Below are 20,674 nucleotides of genomic sequence, written 5' to 3' on the forward strand. Positions count from 1 at the left end.
TCCACCCCGCCGCCAGGCCGTGGGACGCTGTAAAAGCAGCTGAAGGTGCTCAGCCATGCTGGTCTTTGCCAAGGACAGCGTGGGAGGGCAGTATGGCTGCTGGCTAAAATTAAATCTGCTGCTTCCGTTCTTCTGTTCCCACAGCCTGGGCGACATGTGGCAGAGATCACAGCTGTGGAGAGGCTGGTGGAGACCTTGTCCTCCGGCCTGGTGAAGACACACTGAGGACCCCACGCCGAGCTGTCCTGTCAGCACAGGAGGGTAACAGATTTCCACATACACCCTGAGTGGGTGACACAGCCTTAGCACAGGCAGTACTAGCACAGCTCCTGACATCACGACATGTATGGGTATCTGAAATATAGGAGGGTGGGTCCATAACTGCTGCTTTAGTGATGTCATCAGTACCATAACCACGAGCCTGATCGAGCCTCATTTATTTAGTTGTATTTAACAATTTGATTGTCTTGAAAAGTGCTTTGTGCTGTTCCCTGGGTATCTGGTTCTCTAGTTTGCTGCTGGTGAGGCCAGGAAGATGTAATTCTACTGATCTCAAACTAGATTGCTGAACATCATCAAACAATCTGCTGTTTGAGAAAAGATAAGAAAATCTAATCTGTAAGGAAAGAGCCAATTGTATCTGTGGGGCAGTGTGAGTGTCAGGCCCTCCTGTCTCAGGGAAAGGCTACAGCAGCGACGCTGGCCGTTAATTGCCGACCTGTTCAGGAGTCAGTCACAGCGTCACCTCAGCTACAAATCTGTCAAGCGTAGTTCACAGAGTAGCCCAGAGAGCTACATGCTGTGATTAAACAAACAGTTGGAAGTATTGAATAGAACTTCGTGCCAGGGTTGGAGGTTATATTCCTGAAAGGTATGTGTAATGAGACCCCCTGTCCAGCAGGGATCAGTGGACAGAATTTCATACAAGGAAGTCATGTGGTGGTGGGCTTCATATAAGCAAAAGCCCACGGGAAATGAAAAGATGAGCCGTTTGCCATAAAGACTCCTCTATCCATGTAGCTATTCCAGTCCGCCAGCTTTTCCCAGGAACTCAGTCCAGTTAGTGACAGGAGGGTCGGTACCTGGATGTGAAGCATTTAAGACGTGCTGCTGGAATCCAAGGGCTCTTCAGTGACGGCTTTATAGCAGAGGAGGAACGGAGCAAGGTGCTCCATGGCTGCAGGCAAGCTGTGATGGATGGCTCCCTTAATGTCTGCAAACGCTTCATCTGGGCTTCATCTGTTTTCATTAGTGCAGGTCGAGCTTTGGCTTGGAGCAGGCGAGTGGGGCGGGAGGGGTGAGAGGGCCGGCTGCCTTCGGTTCGAGACCATCTTTAGAGCACGTCCGGTACAGGCACCTTCTGAAGAGATGGATGCCACAAGGAAATCACCTAAATCTCATTTCCTGCAAATGTGGAAACTTAATAGTGTATTAAAAATTATAAAACTGTCCTTAAAAAAAGCTGCAAGTCCAAGGATCACCAGGTAGCTGTCATCTGCCAGTAACACATACGCGCCCTTTGAACACACCGTACAAATGGACCTTTGTAAATATCTATATTTGTAGTGGGAAAAGTGTGTCGTGAAGGGTTTTGGGAAGTCCACATTTCAATGCTCATGGAGGAAGGGAGACAAGGCCGTGTGTGTTTGCCACAAAGTGACAGATACTTACTGCACTGAGTTTGATTAGGTCAACAGGACACTTAACAGGCACCGGTTATGCAGCCCAACACAGGAGGCTCCAGTGCTGAGAGATGAAAAACTTCGCACAGCCCCAGTGTATCATATCGTAGCTTTACTTCCAAATCCTGTTACATCAAAAACTTGCAATCAGAAAAATAACAACAAAGTAAAAAGGACAAAAGACAATGTACAAATGATGGTATTACCAGTCATAGTCACAAACAACCCTGTACAGCCGTAGATGAAGTAATAAAAAGTTTTATACAGTACATACTGATATTACCCAAACCAATAAGAGATAGACTTCAAAAGTGTTATTTAGTCTCATAGAATAACAACATGGGAATTAACTTAAAGCCAAAAAGCTTGAAGACATTACAGAATAATAAGTGCATAATCAGAAAAATGAGGAAAAGAATAAGTGCTGGAAGCTCAAGCTTTTTAAAGCATGCAGCTAATGAAGGGTTAAACATAGTAAAGCAATCAGTTAAAGTCACTGTGCAGCTTACAGTTAGGCAAAGGACAGCAAAATCAAGTGCATGGAGATGCGGGGAAATCGAGGAGGACCAATCAACAGCCAAATGCCTCAGCCTCGAAAAAGGGAGGACCAGCCAAGATCAGAACCTCTCAGCTTTGAAATACAAAGAACCAGCTAAGAACAGAACCTCTCAGCCTCGAAATAGGGAGGACCAGCCAAGAGTCGAACTCCTCAGCCTCGAAATAGGGAGGACCAGCCAAGAGTTCAACTCCTCAGCCTCGAAATAGGGAGGACCAGTCAAGAGTCGAACTCCTCAGCCTCGTAATAGGGAGGACCAGCCAAGAGTCGAACTCCTCAGCCTCGAAATAGGGAGGACCAGCCAAGAGTCAAACTTCTCAACCTCGTAATAGGGAGGACCAGCCAAGAGTCGAACTCCTCAGCCTCGAAATAGGGAGGACCAGCCAAGAGTTCAACTCCTCAGCCTCGAAATAGGGAGGACCAGCCAAGAGTCGAACTCCTCAGCCTCGAAATAGGGAGGACCAGCCAAGAGTCAAACTTCTCAGCCTCGTAATAGGGAGGACCAGCCAAGAGTTGAACTCCTTAGCTTGGAAAGAGGGAGGACCAGCCAAGAACAGAACTCCTCATCTTTGAAATAGAGGAGGACCAGCTAACAGACAGACTTAACAGGTCTTGAAATAGAAGAGGACTGGTCAAAAGCTAAACTCCTCATCCTCAAAACAGAAGAGAATCAGCCAATAGCCTAACTCCTCAGCCTCAAAAAGGGTAGACCAGCTGAAGAGCTTCTCAGACTCACCACAAATTGAGGGGTTACAGGGGATAGGGTTAGGGTATCTCTTTTTCTCCCTGGGTTGATAATATGTGTTATTTGCATGCTATTCCCTTCCACCATGTGGCACTAGAGTTGCACACATAACACAATGGATAGGTCTTTAAGGGGAGCCCTTTTGGTGTCGACGTGCTGCAGCACGTACCGAACCTGCCTAGGCTGGAACCTCGACTGCACAGAAACTCTGGCACAACCCGGTCTGGCAAATGACCAAATTCAGTCCTGGCTCAGCAGGTTTGGAGACCTGGGGTTTCACACATCTATTCTACCAATCAGAGCTCCTGCTGCAGAAGGGGAACAAGTAACATACCCTTTCTTACTCAAGTGTCGCTTCGTTAAACTGACACACACCTGCAACAGTTTAGCAATCAAATAGTATTACGTAATTATCTAAAAACAACTGTGCAAAACTGCCTTAATTTCTTTCAGCATGAGCAACTAAGCTCAGAAGTTTAACTGCTCTCCGTGTAAAAGTCAATCCCAAGGCTGGCCGTGTTTCCTCACTTCTTTGAAGATACTGCAGTTACTGCATCAAAAATGACCAATGAAGCTCATGGTTTTGACTTTTAAAACCAGAAAACAAAGGAATATAAAATTCAATTTACAATAATGACATCTGAAATCGCTTAGCAACACAGACTTTTTTTCCCATTTTTGACCTTTTCAACTTTTGCACCCCATCGCAGTTCAATCCTGCTGAAATTAGATTTCGTTTTGGAATTTCACCATGGACAGACTGTGCAACAGATTAAGTTGGTCAACAGCAGTAATCGTGACATTAACGGATAGGAAAACAATAAGTGCTTGTAACATTCGAAAGTGACAAAAATGCTTCATATTTGAAACAATCTCACCAGGGCAGTTGAATAATACTGAAGAAAAAAACAACACACAGAGAAATGTACACATATATCTAGGTCAGATACTAATTTGCCTACCGAAAGTCATGGGACACAGACTTATGTGAAATGACACTGATTCTGCATCGGGCTGTTTGGAAACAATGCAGGATTCAGTGTCGACAGAGAACAGCCGTGGGGTTCCACACACACGCAAGGTCGCAGATGAGCCCTGTTCCTGAAGAAGTCTCCTGAGCTTGTAGGATGGCTGGTTGACGCGGCGTGTTCCTGCGAATGCCCAGGTCGTCCCATGACTTTTGGCTGGACGCGGAGGTTAGCAATAGCACAGACACGGCTAAAGGCGTTAGCCACGTCTGTGAATCTCTTTTCTGGCATCGATTCCTGGTGGATTTCTGAATTATTATTCATAGGGGGGAAACGGAAGAATGAAGAGGAAGGCCACCATTCACAGACTCTGTCTTGCCTGATTATTTACAGGGAAAAGCTGTACAATTAGCCCAGTTGTTGCACTACTCTAGGTAGAAACGCTACAGGAAACGCTGCTCCTTTAAATGCCGTGCCGGCCCCCTCTCCCCCCCCGCAGACAGCCAGGGATGGTCTCCGAGGTGCATAAAGCATCCTTCAGGCAGCACCACACATGCAGCCTCCACCACCCCCTGAGCGGTGTGACAGACAGACCTCCATCCGCAGTCGCTACTGGCCCCAGAGCCTGACCCGGTCCACGAGGTTCCACTCGGTACCATCACCGGGGCGGGTCACTCGTAAAGACAGCCAGATTGGCGGCTGTACTCTAGAGTCAGACTGAGCCACTCACATTGCGGGAAATCCCAGGAGTGCAGAACAGTAGACGCACACACCAGCAGAGCACAACGCCGAATTTGCTGCAATACTGTCTGCGATCAATCCTGGGGCCAGCGGCTCACCTCAAGAAACCCACATGCAAAATTGAGTCGTACCGCCCAGACATGATATTCCAGTGTGCTGAGCACCTGGGAAGCTTTCTGTGATTTTCCCCATAGTCATAGTTACACCAAACTTACTGGAACATATATATGCAGGCATGCATCTTAATGTACGAGGACAGAAAATACAGGAATGTGAGGCCACAGGTCCCCGCTGCTCTCTGTCAGAAACGCAGTGGGTCATTCAGACTCACGCACAGGTAACAAAAAACAAAAATATAGATATATTCAATGATACAGAGGGGAGTAAAGCAGCACTGATATAAATGCTTTAAGCACATATTTATAGTTGTTTTAAATATAAATGTGTATTTTTCGTGTACCTTGACTACTTCTTTATCCAGCATGTTCTGTTTACTTGGGGGAAAAGGTCCGACTGTGGGATCCAGGTCACCAGTCACACGGCCTCCAGGCCCAAATAGGCGAGAAAGGAGTGCTTCAGAGACTTGGGCGAGAGGGGGTGGGAGAGGGATGTGCGGGAGGCCGGCCGGATTCGGGAGGCGGGCAGGGTGGCGCAGTGAGACAGGGGGACGAGGTGATCCAGCTCAGAGCCAATGTACGTCCCATGTGGCATGGAGGAGCAGGAGCCCTGGCACAAGAGGTAGCACAAGGCCGGCCCAGCCCCCGGCGGCCTCTTCGCCGTGGCAGACAGCGGGATGCGGGGGGCAGACACTCTGACCGACGACACTCCAGCGCCCCCTGCTGGAGCCAGCCCGCCACTGCGCTTGCAGCGCCTGCGTCGTCGGCGTTTCTCTCGTGGCTCCCCATCCCGGTGACCGTGGGCGAAGGCGTGACGGATGCAACAGAGTGGTGCGCGAGGCAGGCTTGGGTCGGCCTCACAACCGGGACAGCCGTGCACTCGGCGCTCGCACTCCTGCAGCCGCGGCTCCCGCTGGCTGCCCTCCGGGCTCCGCCCATGTCGCTGTTCAGTCTGGTTGCAAGGCTCCGGGGGGAGCTCCGCAGAGGCTGGCTGCTCCGTGGGGTATGGGAACCTGGGTGGGACATGCACGCACACACACACACACACACACACACACACACACACACACACACACACACACACACACACACACACACACAGCATGCTCAGCACGGTCTGCATGTAGCCCTGCCGATGGGCAGCGCCAGGCCACGTGGCCGGGGCCTGCTGGGTGACCCCCAGGGGGGGCTACTGTGTGCGTGCGCGGCACAGCTTGGCGGGAAAAGGGGATTCATGTGTAAGTAGATGAATAAATGAACGGCACTTACATTTAAATAGCACTTTTCATCTGCTCAGGACCCCAAAGTGCTTCGCAAACCCTGCAGAACAGAATCACCTCAGAATCGGGATGGTGAAGCTCACCCCCTGCTTTCTCCTTAACCCCCTTCACCCCCACCATCCCCCCCCCCCCCCCGGGTGGAGGGGCTGCTCTCCCTCCTTCCCGGTCCGTTTCCTAACCCCCCCCACCCCAGCCACAGCCCCGGTACCGGCAGCTCTTTGTTATCACGTTAAAACTTCCCAAAAATTCATATGATAAGAGGAGGCTTGAACCGAACTCCTCCTGGAGGCTCTGAAAGTGAAATCAGCCTGATTTGCATCAGGGAAGGTCGTGAACCAGGGGCTTATTTTCAGCTCAGAGGAGAGGAGCTCATCCTGCACAAAGTCTTTGAAATATTAAAGAAGGGACAGGGACAGGTCAGCACTGTGAGGAAGGGGGGGTGGGGGGTGAGGAGGCAGAGCTAAGCCCCGAAACGCTGTGTCTGGCTGGGAGAGGTCACCCAATTAAAACTGTAATCCCTCAGCTCGCTGCGTTACAATATGGCGACCCGATAACACCTCATATCTGGGAGGCAGGGGCCCGTGGGGCCCGTGGGGCCCGTCCCGGCACTAAGCGATCTTACTCAGCGCGGTTTTGGGCCAAAATGCCTTTTCAATGTAACATACCACTCTGGTACCCCTGCTGCGGGATAACCGGCCGACACTTCTGTCTTTAATTGGCCGGCTGGCCGTGAAAAGGGGCAAGACAAAGCATTATCTGAGGATGCGGGGAACTGGGTTGATTGCGACCCCCCCCCTGCTTGGGGAGAGGCTCAGCGGCCATGTTCCTGAGTCGCTTGCAGTTCAGGTTGTCCAAAAATTGACACCAGGCACCTCAGCAGTCTACATGACCTTTGATCCCCCCCCACCTCCCCCATACACACCCGTTACAGACTCCCAACTCCGAGAGGAGGTCAGTACTCGCACAGAGGACAAAGAGAGACCTGAAAAGCTTTTGGTCCAGTCAGAACCCAGTCATGTCCCAGTTAGAGCACAGAAGAGGGGGGGACATCCTGCAAAAGAAGGCCTGCAGGCCGGTGGGATGCAGAGGGCCCTTGGGGGGGCCAGGGGGGGGACTCAGAGTCGCCAATATTTAATTACTGACAGAGTCAGTAGGGCTCAGTCAGCTAATAATGCGGAACACAAACAAGTAGCTGCTTTTCAGCCGAAATCCAGGGAAAAATACTTTGGATAAACAGAAAATGGGGACATTCGCCGGCATGTAACAGGCATGTAAACAATGATTCTGCCCCATCAGTGTGTAGCATGTGCATGTGGTGTGTGCGTGTAGCGTGTGCGGTATGTGGCACATGCATGTTCTGTCTGTGTTCTACAGGTTTTCTTCTGCCTTCCAGGGGAACTGGCATCAGAATATATGAATGTGTGTGTGCCCTGTGATGGACTGGCATCCCGTCCAGGGTGTACCCCGGCCCCGTGCCCCGTGATGGACCGGCATCCCGTCCAGGGTGTACCCCGGCCCCGTGCCCCGTGATGGACCGGCATCCTGTCCAGCAGGTCGCAGCCTCCAGCCTGCACGTTTTCCTCAGTTGGTGCTCGACCGTGAGGTACAAAGCCACCCAGACAGAAAACTCCAAGGACGGACTGATGCAACGCGCAGGCCATGTGGCGTGTGAAACATCGGTTGTGTAGCGCGACCGCCCGCCCCCTGGCCCTGCATCCAGGATCCACACCCTCGTCTCACTTTCTCCTAAACCCATGAGACGTCCGGCCTTGTGCCTGTTTGGCGGGACTCCTGCTATATGCCGCAGTTCATGTCACATTTGTCAGATCAGTCAGGATAACCTGCTACTGCTTCCAGAAGCTCCAGGTCATTAACAACAAGCATGCAGATTATCCTTGGATATGACTTTGGATATGGGTTTACTGCTCAAGATAAAGGTGTTTATTGGGAGTGTAGCTTGTACCAGGCTTACGCTGCTTCACATCCACGCCCAACATGGCCTAACATAACTATAACCACAGCAGTCCCATTGCTACATTGCACAGAATGCAGGAAGGTTCTTCCCAGAGTGCTGGATAACAGAGGCTGGCTGTGTAAACACACCATATACAGTCAGGACAAGAGAAATGTCAGAAGAAAGTCAGGATGAATGAAGGATTTGGGCCAGAGTGAGTTGGTGGGTGGGGGGCGGAGTCAGGATGAGTGATTTGGGCCAGAGGGGGGGGGGGGCGGAGTCAGGATGAGTGATTTTGGCAAGGGGGGGTCGGAGTCACGATGAGTGATTTTGGCAAGGGGGGGTTGGAGTCAGGATGAGTGATTTGGGCAAGGGGGGGTCGGAGTCACGATGAGTGATTTTGGCAAGGGGGGGTTGGAGTCACGATGAGTGATTTTGGCAAGGGGGGGTTGGAGTCAGGATGAGTGATTTGGGCAAGGGGGGGTTGGAGTCACGATGAGTGATTTTGGCAAGGGGGGGTTGGAGTCAGGATGAGTGATTTGGGCAAGGGGGGGTCGGAGTCACGATGAGTGATTTTGGCAAGGGGGGGTTGGAGTCACGATGAGTGATTTTGGCAAGGGGGGGTTGGAGTCAGGATGAGTGATTTGGGCAAGGGGGGGTTGGAGTCAGGATGAGTGATTTTGGCAAGGGGGGGTCGGAGTCACGATGAGTGATTTTGGCAAGGGGGGGTTGGAGTCAGGATGAGTGATTTTGGCAAGGGGGGGTCGGAGTCAGGATGAATGATTTGGGCAAGGGGGGGTTGGAGTCAGGATGAGTGATTTGATACAGGTGGGTGGAGTCATGGAGAAACGTGGAGGAGCTGCCCTGAGGTGTAAGGGGTGGGGGGGTGAGCTCGCCTCCTTACTTGAGCCTCGTGGTGGGGAGGGTGTGGCACTTCCTGTGCTCCCGCAGCTGCTCGGGGCTGTCCGTCAGCTGGTGGCAGATGTCGCACTCATACCCACGCGCCAGGAGGTGCGCCTCCAAGTGGCGCTCCTGCATCGCCCTGGTCTTGCACACAAAGTGGCAGAAGACGCACTCAAAGCCTGCGGGGGGACAGCCGGCCATTAGTGAGGCCTGGGGGGGAGGGGTGATGACGATGATGAGGCATCTCGCTCTGTACCCTTTTCTGTCTTCTCCTCCGTTCCTGATCCTGAGTGGCTGTCTGCAGAAGGGGGCGTGGCCAGCAAGCCCTGCAGTCCGTCATTACAGTGGGCAACGTCACCGCTCTCCGAGCCGCTGATGGAGTCACTGAGGGCCGACAGGGAGGAGGAGGTGCTTTTGGTCTCGCTGAGGGGACTTCTAGAGCTGCACCCTATAGGACAGATGCACACTGGATACTTCAGTTCACTTCAGGGCACAGGATGCCACAGGGCACAAAATGCCAGCATGTCACAGGGCACTGGACGCCAGCGCATCACAGGGCACGGGATGCCAGTGGGTCACAGAACACAGGATTCCACAGGGCACAGGATGCCAGCACGTCACAGGGCACAGGATGCCAGTGCATCACAGGGCACGGGATGGCGCAGGGCACAGGATGCCAATGCATCACAGGGCACGGGATGCCAGTAGGTCACAGAACACAGGATGCCGAAGGGCACAGGATACCAACGTGTCACAGGGCACAGGATGCCAGTGCATCACAGGGCACAGGATGCCAGTGCATCACAGGGCACAGGATGCCAGTGTATCACAGGACACAGGATGCCAGCACAACACAGGGCATGGGATGCCAGTAGGTCACAAGATATCAGTGTGTCACAGGGAGCAGGAAGCAGGTGCCTCACAGGGCACTAGATGGCAGTGCATTACTGGGGACAGGATGCTGCAGGGCACAGGATGCCAACGTATCACCGGGCAGAGGATACCAGAGGGCACGGGAAACCAGCATGTAACAGAGCAGAGGATACCAGAAAGAGAACAGATTGCCAGCATGTTGCAAGGCACAGGATATCACTGTGTCATAGGGCACAGGATTTAGGCACATCCCAGGGTACAAGATGCCACAGGGGACAAGATACCAGCGTGTCATAGGACAGAGGATGCCTGCATATCAGAGGGCACAGGATGTCACAGGGCACAGGATGCCAGTGTGTCACAAGGCTCAGTATTCGGCACCAAGCCACCCAAACCCTTGGCCCACGTGACACACACACAAACACAGGGAAACCTCATATGGAGGCACACACAGCCAGAGGCAGCCCCGGAGGCCTGAGGTTACCATGGGCACTGCGGGGGGGGGGGGGGGGGGGGGGTATTATACCACCCCCATTTTTGCTGAAACAATAAGCCTGTCATGTGAGTCTGTCCATTGAGCTTGTCCATTGAGTCAGTATAATGAGCCTGTCCTGTGAGTCTGTCCATTGAGTCAGTATGCTGAGCCTGCCCATTGAGTCTGTCCATTGAGCTTGTCCATTGAGTCAGTATAATGAGCCTGTCCAATGAGCCTGTCCTGTGAGTCTCTCCATTGAGTCAGTATGCTGAGCCTGTCCAATAAGCCTGTCCTGTGAGTCTGTCCATTGAGTCTGTCCTGTGAGTCTGTCCATTGAGCTTGTCCATTGAGTCAGTATAATGAGCCTGTCCTGTGAGTCTCTCCATTGAGTCAGTATGCTGAGCCTGTCCATTGAGTCTGTCCTGTGAGTCTGTCCATTGAGCTTGTCCATTGAGCTTGTCCTTTGAGTCAGTATAATGAGCCTGTTCTGTGAGTCTGTCCATTGAGTCTGTCCATTGAGTCAGCATGCTGAGCCTGTCCAATGAGCTTGATCACTGAGCTTGTTCGACAAGTCCCTCAGCCCAGAGCTATGGGAGGAAGTGGGACTATTACTGTGCCCCCGGCAGCCGATGTTACAGTGGCTTGAGGCTGGCGATTCCAGCCCAGACACCTCCATCACCTCCATGCTCCTTTCTGAACAGCACAAGATCAGCGGGCCTAGACCCCTGGGCTTCTGGGCTTTTCCTAAACACATTTTTACTGCTACACAACATTAACTGCTGTCATCATGCTGCCCATGGTCGACCCTTTGAGTGCTTTGGGGCACCTGTGCGGGGAAAGATGCTGCATCAAAATGAAGTGGGAAAAAAGGGATCGGATCCCAGTGCTTTCAGCTTGGTATTATACTCAGAAATAATCACAACACTCATCACCCTGATGATGAGACACAAATTAATTAAAATTCAGAAGTTGGGTGTCCCGATGCATTTGAATGTGCATTAATTAGCACAGTGCAGTGCAAATGCATTTCAGTATGGAAATATAACCAGTGTATTTTACTGCTGTTTTAAATTCAGTTAAATAAACAGTGCTAACCCAGGAATTATGAGATTAGAGCTCTGAGGATCATAACGATGAAGATTAGCTGAATTTGTAGATAAAAGCCCCTGATTTGATTAAGTCTGTCTGGCCGCTGGGAGCAGCTGCAGTTGGCACAGTAATGGGAGGTCAGTGACTCGCTCTCGGGCTGTAAAACCAGTCCTTTCGTGTGTCATTTTAGCGCCGGTCTGGAATGAGGGTCCTTCACGAGGCCACACCAGTGCTGGCGAGACAGGGGGCGTACCAAGCCTCAGCAGGAGGGTCCCGAGCTCACGGCAGACCCAGACTTGGCTGATTGCATAGCCAGGGGCCTGGGTTACACACAACCTAGGATAGGCTGCACATTGTGTCTTGGGGTGAGCTGAGAACGGTGTACAACTCTACAAATCTATGGATGCAAAACACCCATTTGTATTTACTAAGCTAAATCAAAGTCGCCAGTAAGCAGGGCTTGGAGTGTTCCGGTATTCCACAGTACGGAGTACCAGCACCTCTCACTATCTGCTGGTACTGAATAACATGGGGAGTACGGGGAGCTGGTACTGGATAACAAGGGGAGTACCGGCACCTGGTACTGGATAACAAGGGGAGTACCGGCACCTGGTACTGGATAACAAGGGGAGTACCGGCACCTGGTACTGGATAACAAGGGGAGTACCAGCACCTGGTACTGGATAACAAGGGGAGTACCGACACCTGGTACTGGATAACAAGGGGAGTACCGACACCTGGTACTGGATAACAAGGGGAGTACCGGCACCTGGTACTGGATAACAAGGGGAGTACCGACACCTGGTACTGGATAACAAGGGGAGTACCGGCACCTGGTACTGGATAACAAGGGGAGTACCGGCACCTGGTACTGGATAACAAGGGGAGTACCGGTACATGGTACTGGATAACAAGGGAAGTACCGACACCTGGTACTGGATAACAAGGGGAGTACCGACACCTGGTACTGGATAACAAGGGGAGTACCGGCACCTGGTACTGGATAACAAGGGGAGTACCGACACCTGGTACTGGATAACAAGGGGAGTACCGGTACATGGTACTGGATAACAAGGGGAGTACCGGTACATGGTACTGGATAACAAGGGAAGTACCGACACCTGGTACTGGATAACAAGGGGAGTACCGACACCTGGTACTGGATAACAAGGGGAGTACCGACACCTGGTACTGGATAACAAGTGTGTATAAAAATTTGTTTAAAACACTAACAATTTCAAAATTTTCAGACCTCTACATGCATCCAATCTCATCAAGGTAATTCATTTTAGGAACTAAGCCAATGTCAGTGGGTCAACATGAGGCAAGGGGATAGTCAGCCCAAAGCTGAGAGGTGACCCTGCGACCCCCCCTTAGGTGATGGGGGCTGACCTGCATGCTCGGTGTGGACGTGCGCCCTCATGTTGGCCTCCTCGTGGCATGTGAAACCGCAGCTCCTGCAGCACAGCGAGAACATGCAGCGCTGCTGCTCGCCATGGAGGGACATGTGACTGTTGAACTGGACGCCGAGCTCCACCTCGTACCCGCAGACATGGCAGCTGGAGGAGAAACACGGGGAGGACGTGGTCACCGTGGAAATGCGCATTTCCCCCGTTTACCGGGGCGGTTTGCCTGGGTTGTGACAGGCATCAAGGGGAAGACGAGCTGCACTTGGTGCTGCTCTGCTTAAATGGGACGTTCATTCAGAGCTCTGCCCTCACCCAGCTGAGGATCCCGGGGGGGGGGGGACAAGGACACTTATTCACTTCACTGGTGCCTTATTCTATGACTCAGAAAGCACACCCTGACCCTGACACCAGATTCCTCGCTCTCTTCTAGGTCTTTCCGCGACCCAGCTCCCGTTCCATTTTCCTGCGTCCTGGGTCATCTTTTACTCTGCCCCCACCCCCGTAACCGAGCAATGTCCCCCGTTCTACCTGAAGCCAATCCTACATAATTTTACACTTCCACATCCCATATCAGATGATGAAGTGTTATCCCACATTCAGTGTCTTCCAGTTGGCATGGTAACCAGGGCCAGACTGGGGAGGGAGTGCCCATGGAGGAGCGGCTACCTGTAGTAGTAGGGGCTGTCCCGGCAGGGGCTGCCCCCACTGGCGTTGGGCGCCGGCCCGTTGGAGCCCCGCAGCTTGCCAGAATGGACGGCGAGGTGCTGTTTGAGGTTGGACCGGCACTTGGCCACATAGGGACACAGGTGGCACCCATACCTTCGCTCCCCTGCAACAGTAAATGGAGTGACGCTGCGTGGGACCGTTCAGAAGAGGGCGCCAGAGAATTCAAACGATCACATGAGCAGGAGGGCCGGTCTCCCAGCCAATCGGCTTTCCTGTTGTGCTGGAGCATTTCGATTTCCCTGCAGTTATCTTGACTGGCTTGAATGATAATTCTATAGTTAGCAGGAGGTTCACCTCTCTATTGCTTGTCTGCTCTCATAAAACTGAGACATTGCTTTTAGTTGGGTACCACTCAAAATAATTCATTTTGATTTATATTATAGTATGTTGTCGGTGGTTTGCAAAGAATTTCCTCCAAGGATAAATAAAGTTTATCTTTAATTATTATATAACCCTCTAATACACTTGAGCGCGGGGCAGCTATATGTCGATTACTCTCCACCAAACGTGCCAGGTAACATTTATGTTTAGCAGTTGGGTTTCATCACCGACAGTTGATGGTCGTCCTAACAGTAATGGGCTGTAGGTATCTACTGGAGGTCGAGGGTTTGCATGTGCTTGGTGTAAGATGTTCAGAAGTGTTAACTGATGTCCGAGAAAAATCAGCTTGTGACTGTGGTAAACGGCCATCGCGTCGTTCTTGGCTGGGTTTTAATACACCGTGAGTTTGGTACACTAAATGCAGGCACAGAGCCAGCTGCCTGCAATCCCAATGAGAAGGGTGGGTACCTCTTAGGCTAATTAGCAGGCTAATCTCTTTAAAGGAAGGTTAATCCAGTTTAGGAAACCTTATTTACTCACAAGCTTAAAGAGTTGAATAAACAACAAAACTCCCACAGTTAACGACCTTGGATGAGTGAGCTGTAGATGTTAAATCAGAGGGGCGGCTCACCTATGTGCTGGGACAGATGTCGCGAGAGGGTCTGCCGCCTGCCAAACACCTTCCCGCACACGGGGCAGGGGTACAGCTGCTCGTTCGCCCGCCACAGGGAGGCGCCATTCCCTGCTTCCCCAGTCAGCTTCACCCAGCCTAGATCACGCACACAGAGTTGTCAGTTATCCTGCCCTGGCTCTGCCCTCGTAATGACAGAGACGCTGGGCCGATCCGTGCTCAGCCAGACCCACTTAACCCAACACCAGACAGACCTAGTCACCCCTAACTCTGCACCCATGACCAGTTTGATGTTAGATCACCACAACATGGACTGTCAGCCAGAATCGCTCGACTCCACCAGAATAAAGACCACATGTGCGACCCCTTTCCCTCTTCGCTTTGAGGTCTAACCAGTAAGGAGGACGTCCTCACAAGGGGAATCGATTCAAGCAGAACATATAATGCAAAACATGTCCTTTTCCATGGACACGGACTCTGTAACGTAGAAGCAGCATCTCGCTGTGCCAGTGAATAGGAACTGACACGTACTGGCAGCCGAGGGCTGCTGGGCTTGGGGCTGGACCGGCACCAGGTTGCGGCCTCATCTCAGAGCCCTCGTTTCCTTCAGCGGTTTCACGTTCCCCTTTCATGTGCCGCCCAACCTTGTCCGGGTGCCAAACAATAGCTGCCGGATCACACAGCTTCTCCGCCGTCTGGCGGAAGGTTTTAAAAAGGCGCTTGGGGCCGTCTCGGGTTTTGAGCCTCTCCATCTGGACCGAGATCCGGCTCTACCCCACTGGCCCATTTGCTCGTCAGGACCTTCGGATGGCCTGATGCAGCAGCGGCAGCAGAACTGCAGCACAGGGGGGGGTTAAATACCAACTGTACCACAGAGATATAATCATAATTACACTCATACATTACTCAGTAAAGCCTCCCAAAGGCCCAGAGTTCTGACAGTTCCGTGTTCCAAAGGCCCAGAGTTCTGACAGTTCCGTGTTCCAAAGGCCCAGAATTCTGAAGGTCCAGTGTTCGACAGGCCCCATGTTCCAAAAAGCCCAATATTCAATGTTCTGATGGTCAGATGTTCCAAAGGTCCAGCCTTCCGACATGTTCCAAAGACTCAGTGCTGCAACAGACCCATGTTCCAAATCAGCCCCAAAGGCCCGATGTTCTGATGGCACCCTGTTCCAAATGCTCAAAGTTCTGACAACCTCATGCTCCAAAGGTCCAGAGTTCTGATGGTCACATGTTACAAGGACTCAGTGTTCCAACAGCCTCTTGTTCCAAAACCGCAGTCTTCAAACAGACCCCACGTTCTAAAGGCCCAGTCTTCAGACAGACCCCACGTTCTAAAGGCCCAGTCTTCAGACAGACCCCACGTTCTAAAGGCCCAGTCTTCAGACAGACCCCACGTTCAAAAGGCCCAGTCTACTGACGGCCCCACGTTCCAAAGGGCCAGTTTTCTGACGGCCCCACGTTCCAAAGGCCCAGTCTACTGACGGCCCCACGTTCCAAAGGCCCAGTCTACTGACGGCCCCACGTTCCAAAGGGCCAGTCTTCTGACGGCCCCACGTTCCAAAGGCCCAGTCTACTGACGGCCCCACTTTCCAAAGGGCCAGTCTTCTGACGGCCCGACGTTCCAAAGGCCCAGTCTTCTGACGGCCCCACGTTCCAAAGGCCCAGTCTTCTGACGGCCCCACGTTCCAAAGGCCCAGTCTACTGACGGCCCCACGTTCCAAAGGCCCAGTCTTCTGACGGCCCCACGTTCCAAAGGCCCAGTCTACTGATGGCCCCACGTTCCAAAGGCCCAGTCTACTGATGGCCCCACGTTCCAAAGGGCCAGTCTTCTGACGGCCCCACGTTCCAAAGGCCCAGTCTACTGACGGCCCCACTTTCTAAAGGCCCAGTCTACTGACGGCCCCACGTTCCAAAGGGCCAGTCTTCTGACGGCCCGACGTTCCAAAGGCCCAGTCTTCTGACGGCCCCACGTTCCAAAGGCCCAGTCTACTGACGGCCCCACGTTCCAAAGGCCCAGTCTTCTGACGGCCCCACGTTCCAAAGGCCCAGTCTTCTGACGGCCCCACGTTCCAAAGGCCCAGTCTACTGATGGCCCCACGTTCCAAAGGCCCAGTCTACTGACGGCCCCACGTTCCAAAGGGCCAGTCTTCTGACGGCCCGACGTTCCAAAGGCCCAGTCTTCTGACGGCCCGACGTTCCAAAGGCCCAGTCTTCTGACGGCCCCATGTTCCAAAGGCCCAGTCTACTGACGGCCCCACGTTCCAAAGGCCCAGTCTTCTGACGGCCCCACGTTCCAAAGGCCCAGTCTACTGATGGCCCCACGTTCCAAAGGCCCAGTCTACTGACGGCCCCACGTTCCAAAGGCCCAGTCTTCTGACGGCCCCACGTTCCAAAGGCCCAGTCTACTGACGGCCCCACGTTCCAAAGGCCCAGTCTACTGACGACCCCACGTTCCAAAGGCCCAGTCTACTGACGGCCCCACGTTCCAAAGGCCCAGTCTTCTGACGGCCCCACGTTCCAAAGTCCCAGTCTTCTGACGGCCCCACGTTCCAAAGGCCCAGTCTTCTGACGGCCCCACGTTCCAAAGGCCCAGTATACTGACGGCCCCATGTTCCAAAGGCCCAGTATACTGACGGCCCCATGTTCCAAAGGCCCAGTCTTCCAACAGCCCCTGCCATAATCCTCTATCACCGCGTAGACGCAGGCCGGTGGACCTCACACAACCGGCAGCGTCTCCCTCCCCAGCGGATCGGCTGGGCTGGCCCGATCTGGACATGTGGTGTTTGGTGGTTGGGGTAACGGCGGCGACGGCATTAGCACAATTAGCTTTCAGGGCAGCCTTGCCGCGGAAAATTAAATCATGATGGCCGGGAGTGGAGGACAGGGCTGACACGCACAAATTACCCGCCGCACAGCGACAGAGCTGGAAGTCAGGAGGGGAGGGGTGGGGGGGGCAGGGGCAAATTGTGATGGACGTCATGCAGAGGAAAAGAATTGTACAAAGAATTGGAAAGGATTTCAGACAGAGATGCCTACATGAGTTTAAACGCAAACTTGCAGCCCCCCCCCCCCGAAAGATAGTGAGCTGTTTGGAGGTACCTTGCAGTGCCCTGTTGGAGGAGCCCGTGTCGCTGGGAAGGGATCCTGAGCTGTACAGTGACTGCCTGCAGGGCTCCTTTGAGTACGGCCTGGAGAACAGACACGCGATTTAGAACCAGAACAGAGGAAATCCCCCCCCCCCCAAACCACACCCCACTTTACCTGGCCATGCCCATTATATTGCCATCTCTGCACTCCTTCGCTTTGCTCACTTTCTCTGAAAGAAAGAGAAATGACACAGACCCAGTTAAGGGCCTGTCGGCGCCGCGCAGACACTCGAAACTGTGAGCGCCGGGTGTGTGTCGTCCCAGAAAACCCACACTGCTTCGGAACAGCTTCGCTGCAGTCGTCATGACAATGCAACATGGTGGCCAGGAAAGAAATGGCACAGAGGAAACGGAAAAACATAAGCGCGCTCCGAACGGGAATGTATTACCAGGCTTTGCTGGAGGGGAGGGCCAGAACTCGCCCTGATCCGGGAGGACGAGGACGCCCATTTTAACCAGCAAAAATGCTTCACTTTTAGCAAACCAATCACAGACCTGGGACGCTTATTTCATACCCAGAAGCATCTCTGACATTTTATGCTTCCAGCTCCTTTGTCATTAACGATTCTCAGCTATTCCACACGTTCTGGATCAACCCATTACACCGATAAGCGCAGCCTCTGCAAGTAAAGGGTCAAGCTGGCTTAAAAAATGAGAATGAGCTGGACGGGAGCCGGACAGGCAGACAGACGCCAACAGGCTCGGACATGCGTGACCCCTCGCCCCCTGTTGCCCAAAACACTGTCACGCTTCAGACCTCCTTTTACCCCTGGAAGACCTTCAAATATCAGAAGAGCATCAGCTTCATTATATTGCCCCCTAACACTCGCTTCCTGTCAGGCAAATCACACTGCGGGTTTTAGAGGCGAAGTTAAAGGCGAGTCCGAAGAATGTGGATTACCTACGTCACTGCTCCACCCGGCTGCCGTGTGACCCTGTTAACATGAGCTCAGCAACGTCAGTATTCATTTACTCGTGATCCTTTTCACGTATATGGTGGACAAGTCTGGGTCCTTAACCACGGATGAAGATGCAAACTTCAGAGGCAGGACAGAATCCGAGGCCCACAGCTTAGCAGGCGTGAGCCCGTACACAACCCAAACACACTTCCTGCTTCCTGTATTATGTACCAAGCTGGCCAGTGTGGTTTGCGATGTACAGCCAGTGTCTTGCCTCCATTTTCTGGGAGGACCTCACACCAGAGCATCCTCATCACAGGAGCACTGAACCGCACTGACGTTAAAAAGCAAAAGCTGGGTGACTGGGTGGGAGAATTACTGCTGAAATGGGTCCCAGTCAGCACTGTTCTACCCGCATTCAGAGTAATCGGTGTCCAGGGACAGCAGCGAGCCGGGCACTGACGCGCACTGATACATGGTGACATCACCTCCTACCTGACAGCTTGTACAGCAGCTCAGAGGCCATCTTGACAGAAATGTCCTGGCTGAAGATTGCTTTCTGCGGACACAGGAGGCTGGTGGGCAAGCCAGCCAGAGGCTCCTCGGAGGACAGCAGGCAAGACGAGGCCGGGGGGGTCAAACCGGGGGGGTCCAAGTCCATGGGCTCTGCCTTTACCGGCGCTCCATGCGAGTTACACGGCTCCCTCTTGTTCTCTGCAGGTACCGGGAAGCCAAACAGCAGAGTGAGGTCATAGAACAATCTAGTTGCTAGAACCACCAACACACTAAACGTTAAGACAGGCACATAGAACCGCCTACATGCTAACATTAAGACAGACGCACGGAACCGCCTACACGCTAACAATAAGACAGACACACAGACCCACCTACACGCTAAGTTAAGACAGGCACACAGAACCACGCTAACATTAAAAGAGGCAAATTAAACTATCTACATGCTAACAAGCAGAGATCACATAGAACCACCTACACACTAACAAGAAAACAGGACACATGGAACAACCTAAATACTAACAGGCAAACGGGGAACACAGAACAATCTACACACTAACGGGCAGATAGATCACACAGAACAACCAACATGCTAGCAGGCAAACAACAGCACACAGAACAATGTACATGCTAACTGGCAGACAGGGCACACAGAACAATCTACATGCTAACAGGGCACACGGAACGAGCTGCACACTAACAGGCAGACAGGGCACACGGAACGAGCTGCACACTAGCAGGCAGACAGGGCACACGGAACGAGCTGCACACTAACAGGCAGACAGGGCACACGGAACGAGCTGCATACTAGCAGGCAGACAGGTCACACGGAACGAGCTGCACACTAACAGGCAGACAGGTCACACGGAACGAGCTGCACACTAACAGGCAGACAGGTCACACGGAACAAGCTGCACACTAACAGGCAGACAGGTCACACGGAACGAGCTGCATACTAACAGGCAGACAGGTCACACGGAACGAGCTGCACACTAACAGGCAGACAGGTCACACAGAACGAGCTGCACACTAACAGGCAGACAGGTCACACGGAACGAGCTGCACACTAACAGGCAGACAGGTCACACGGAACGAGCTGCATACTAACAGGCAGACAGGTCACACGGAACGAGCTGCACACTAACAGGCAGACAGGTCACACGGAACGAGCTGCACACTAACAGGCAGACAGGTCACACGGAACGAGCTGCATACTAACAGGCAGACAGGTCACACGGAACGAGCTGCACACTAACAGGCAGACAGGTCATGCTTTCCTTCATGCAGAAAAACACGGCACACAAAACAATCCACAGATAAACACAGGCCAAGTGTCTTTAAATGACCCTAAGCAGGGAGAACCTGTAATCTTTACTGAAAATAATAGAAACAAGTAATTAAATACCATCAGGTGTGTTAAATGGGACATTTCTCTGGAAAAGATCCCTCCCTGAATCGCAGGTAAGTAAAGCGTGACACTTCACTCGGAGTTCGGAGGGGGGACAGGCTAAATATAGTGGCCCCCACAGCGCCATGTGAGCGAGTTCGGCCCACGCCGCTCGGGACCCGCGTCCCCTCAAGCGTCACCGTCCAAACCGCGGTTCTGCCACTACATGCGGCCAAAGGGGTCAGCGAATTCCCGAT

At 52.7% G+C, this 20,674-nt stretch overlaps 1 protein-coding gene across 7 annotated transcripts in view; it reads right to left on the minus strand.

Moving 5' to 3' along the window:
• Positions 1-1,779: 1,779 nt before the first annotated feature.
• Positions 1,780-20,674, minus strand: part of LOC125704646 (zinc finger protein 827-like) — a 38,299-nt gene continuing 19,404 nt past the window's right edge. The window contains exons 6-15 of one of the 7 annotated variants that reach the window (XR_007381203.1): positions 19,013-19,231; positions 17,734-17,788; positions 17,572-17,660; positions 14,470-14,607; positions 13,458-13,620; positions 12,775-12,941; positions 9,202-9,393; positions 8,947-9,124; positions 2,561-5,821; positions 1,780-2,396 (exon numbers count right to left, since the gene is read on the minus strand). Coding sequence is in view for 2 of the 7 variants with exons in the window: in XM_048970522.1 (XP_048826479.1) it covers positions 5,227-5,821; positions 8,947-9,124; positions 9,202-9,393; positions 12,775-12,941; positions 13,458-13,620; positions 14,470-14,607; positions 17,572-17,660; positions 17,734-17,788; positions 19,013-19,231 (1,796 nt within the window). In the remaining 5 variants the exon portion in view is untranslated. Of the gene's footprint in view, positions 5,822-6,077; positions 6,129-8,946; positions 9,125-9,201; positions 9,394-12,774; positions 12,942-13,457; positions 13,621-14,469; positions 14,608-17,571; positions 17,661-17,733; positions 17,789-19,012; positions 19,232-20,674 lie in introns of all 7 variants that reach the window. The other 6 variants (XR_007381201.1, XR_007381202.1, XR_007381199.1 and 3 more) reach the window with 6 other exon arrangements.

Source organism: Brienomyrus brachyistius, chromosome 12 (assembly GCF_023856365.1).
Source record: "Brienomyrus brachyistius isolate T26 chromosome 12, BBRACH_0.4, whole genome shotgun sequence".
Classification (NCBI taxonomy): domain Eukaryota; kingdom Metazoa; phylum Chordata; class Actinopteri; order Osteoglossiformes; family Mormyridae; genus Brienomyrus; species Brienomyrus brachyistius.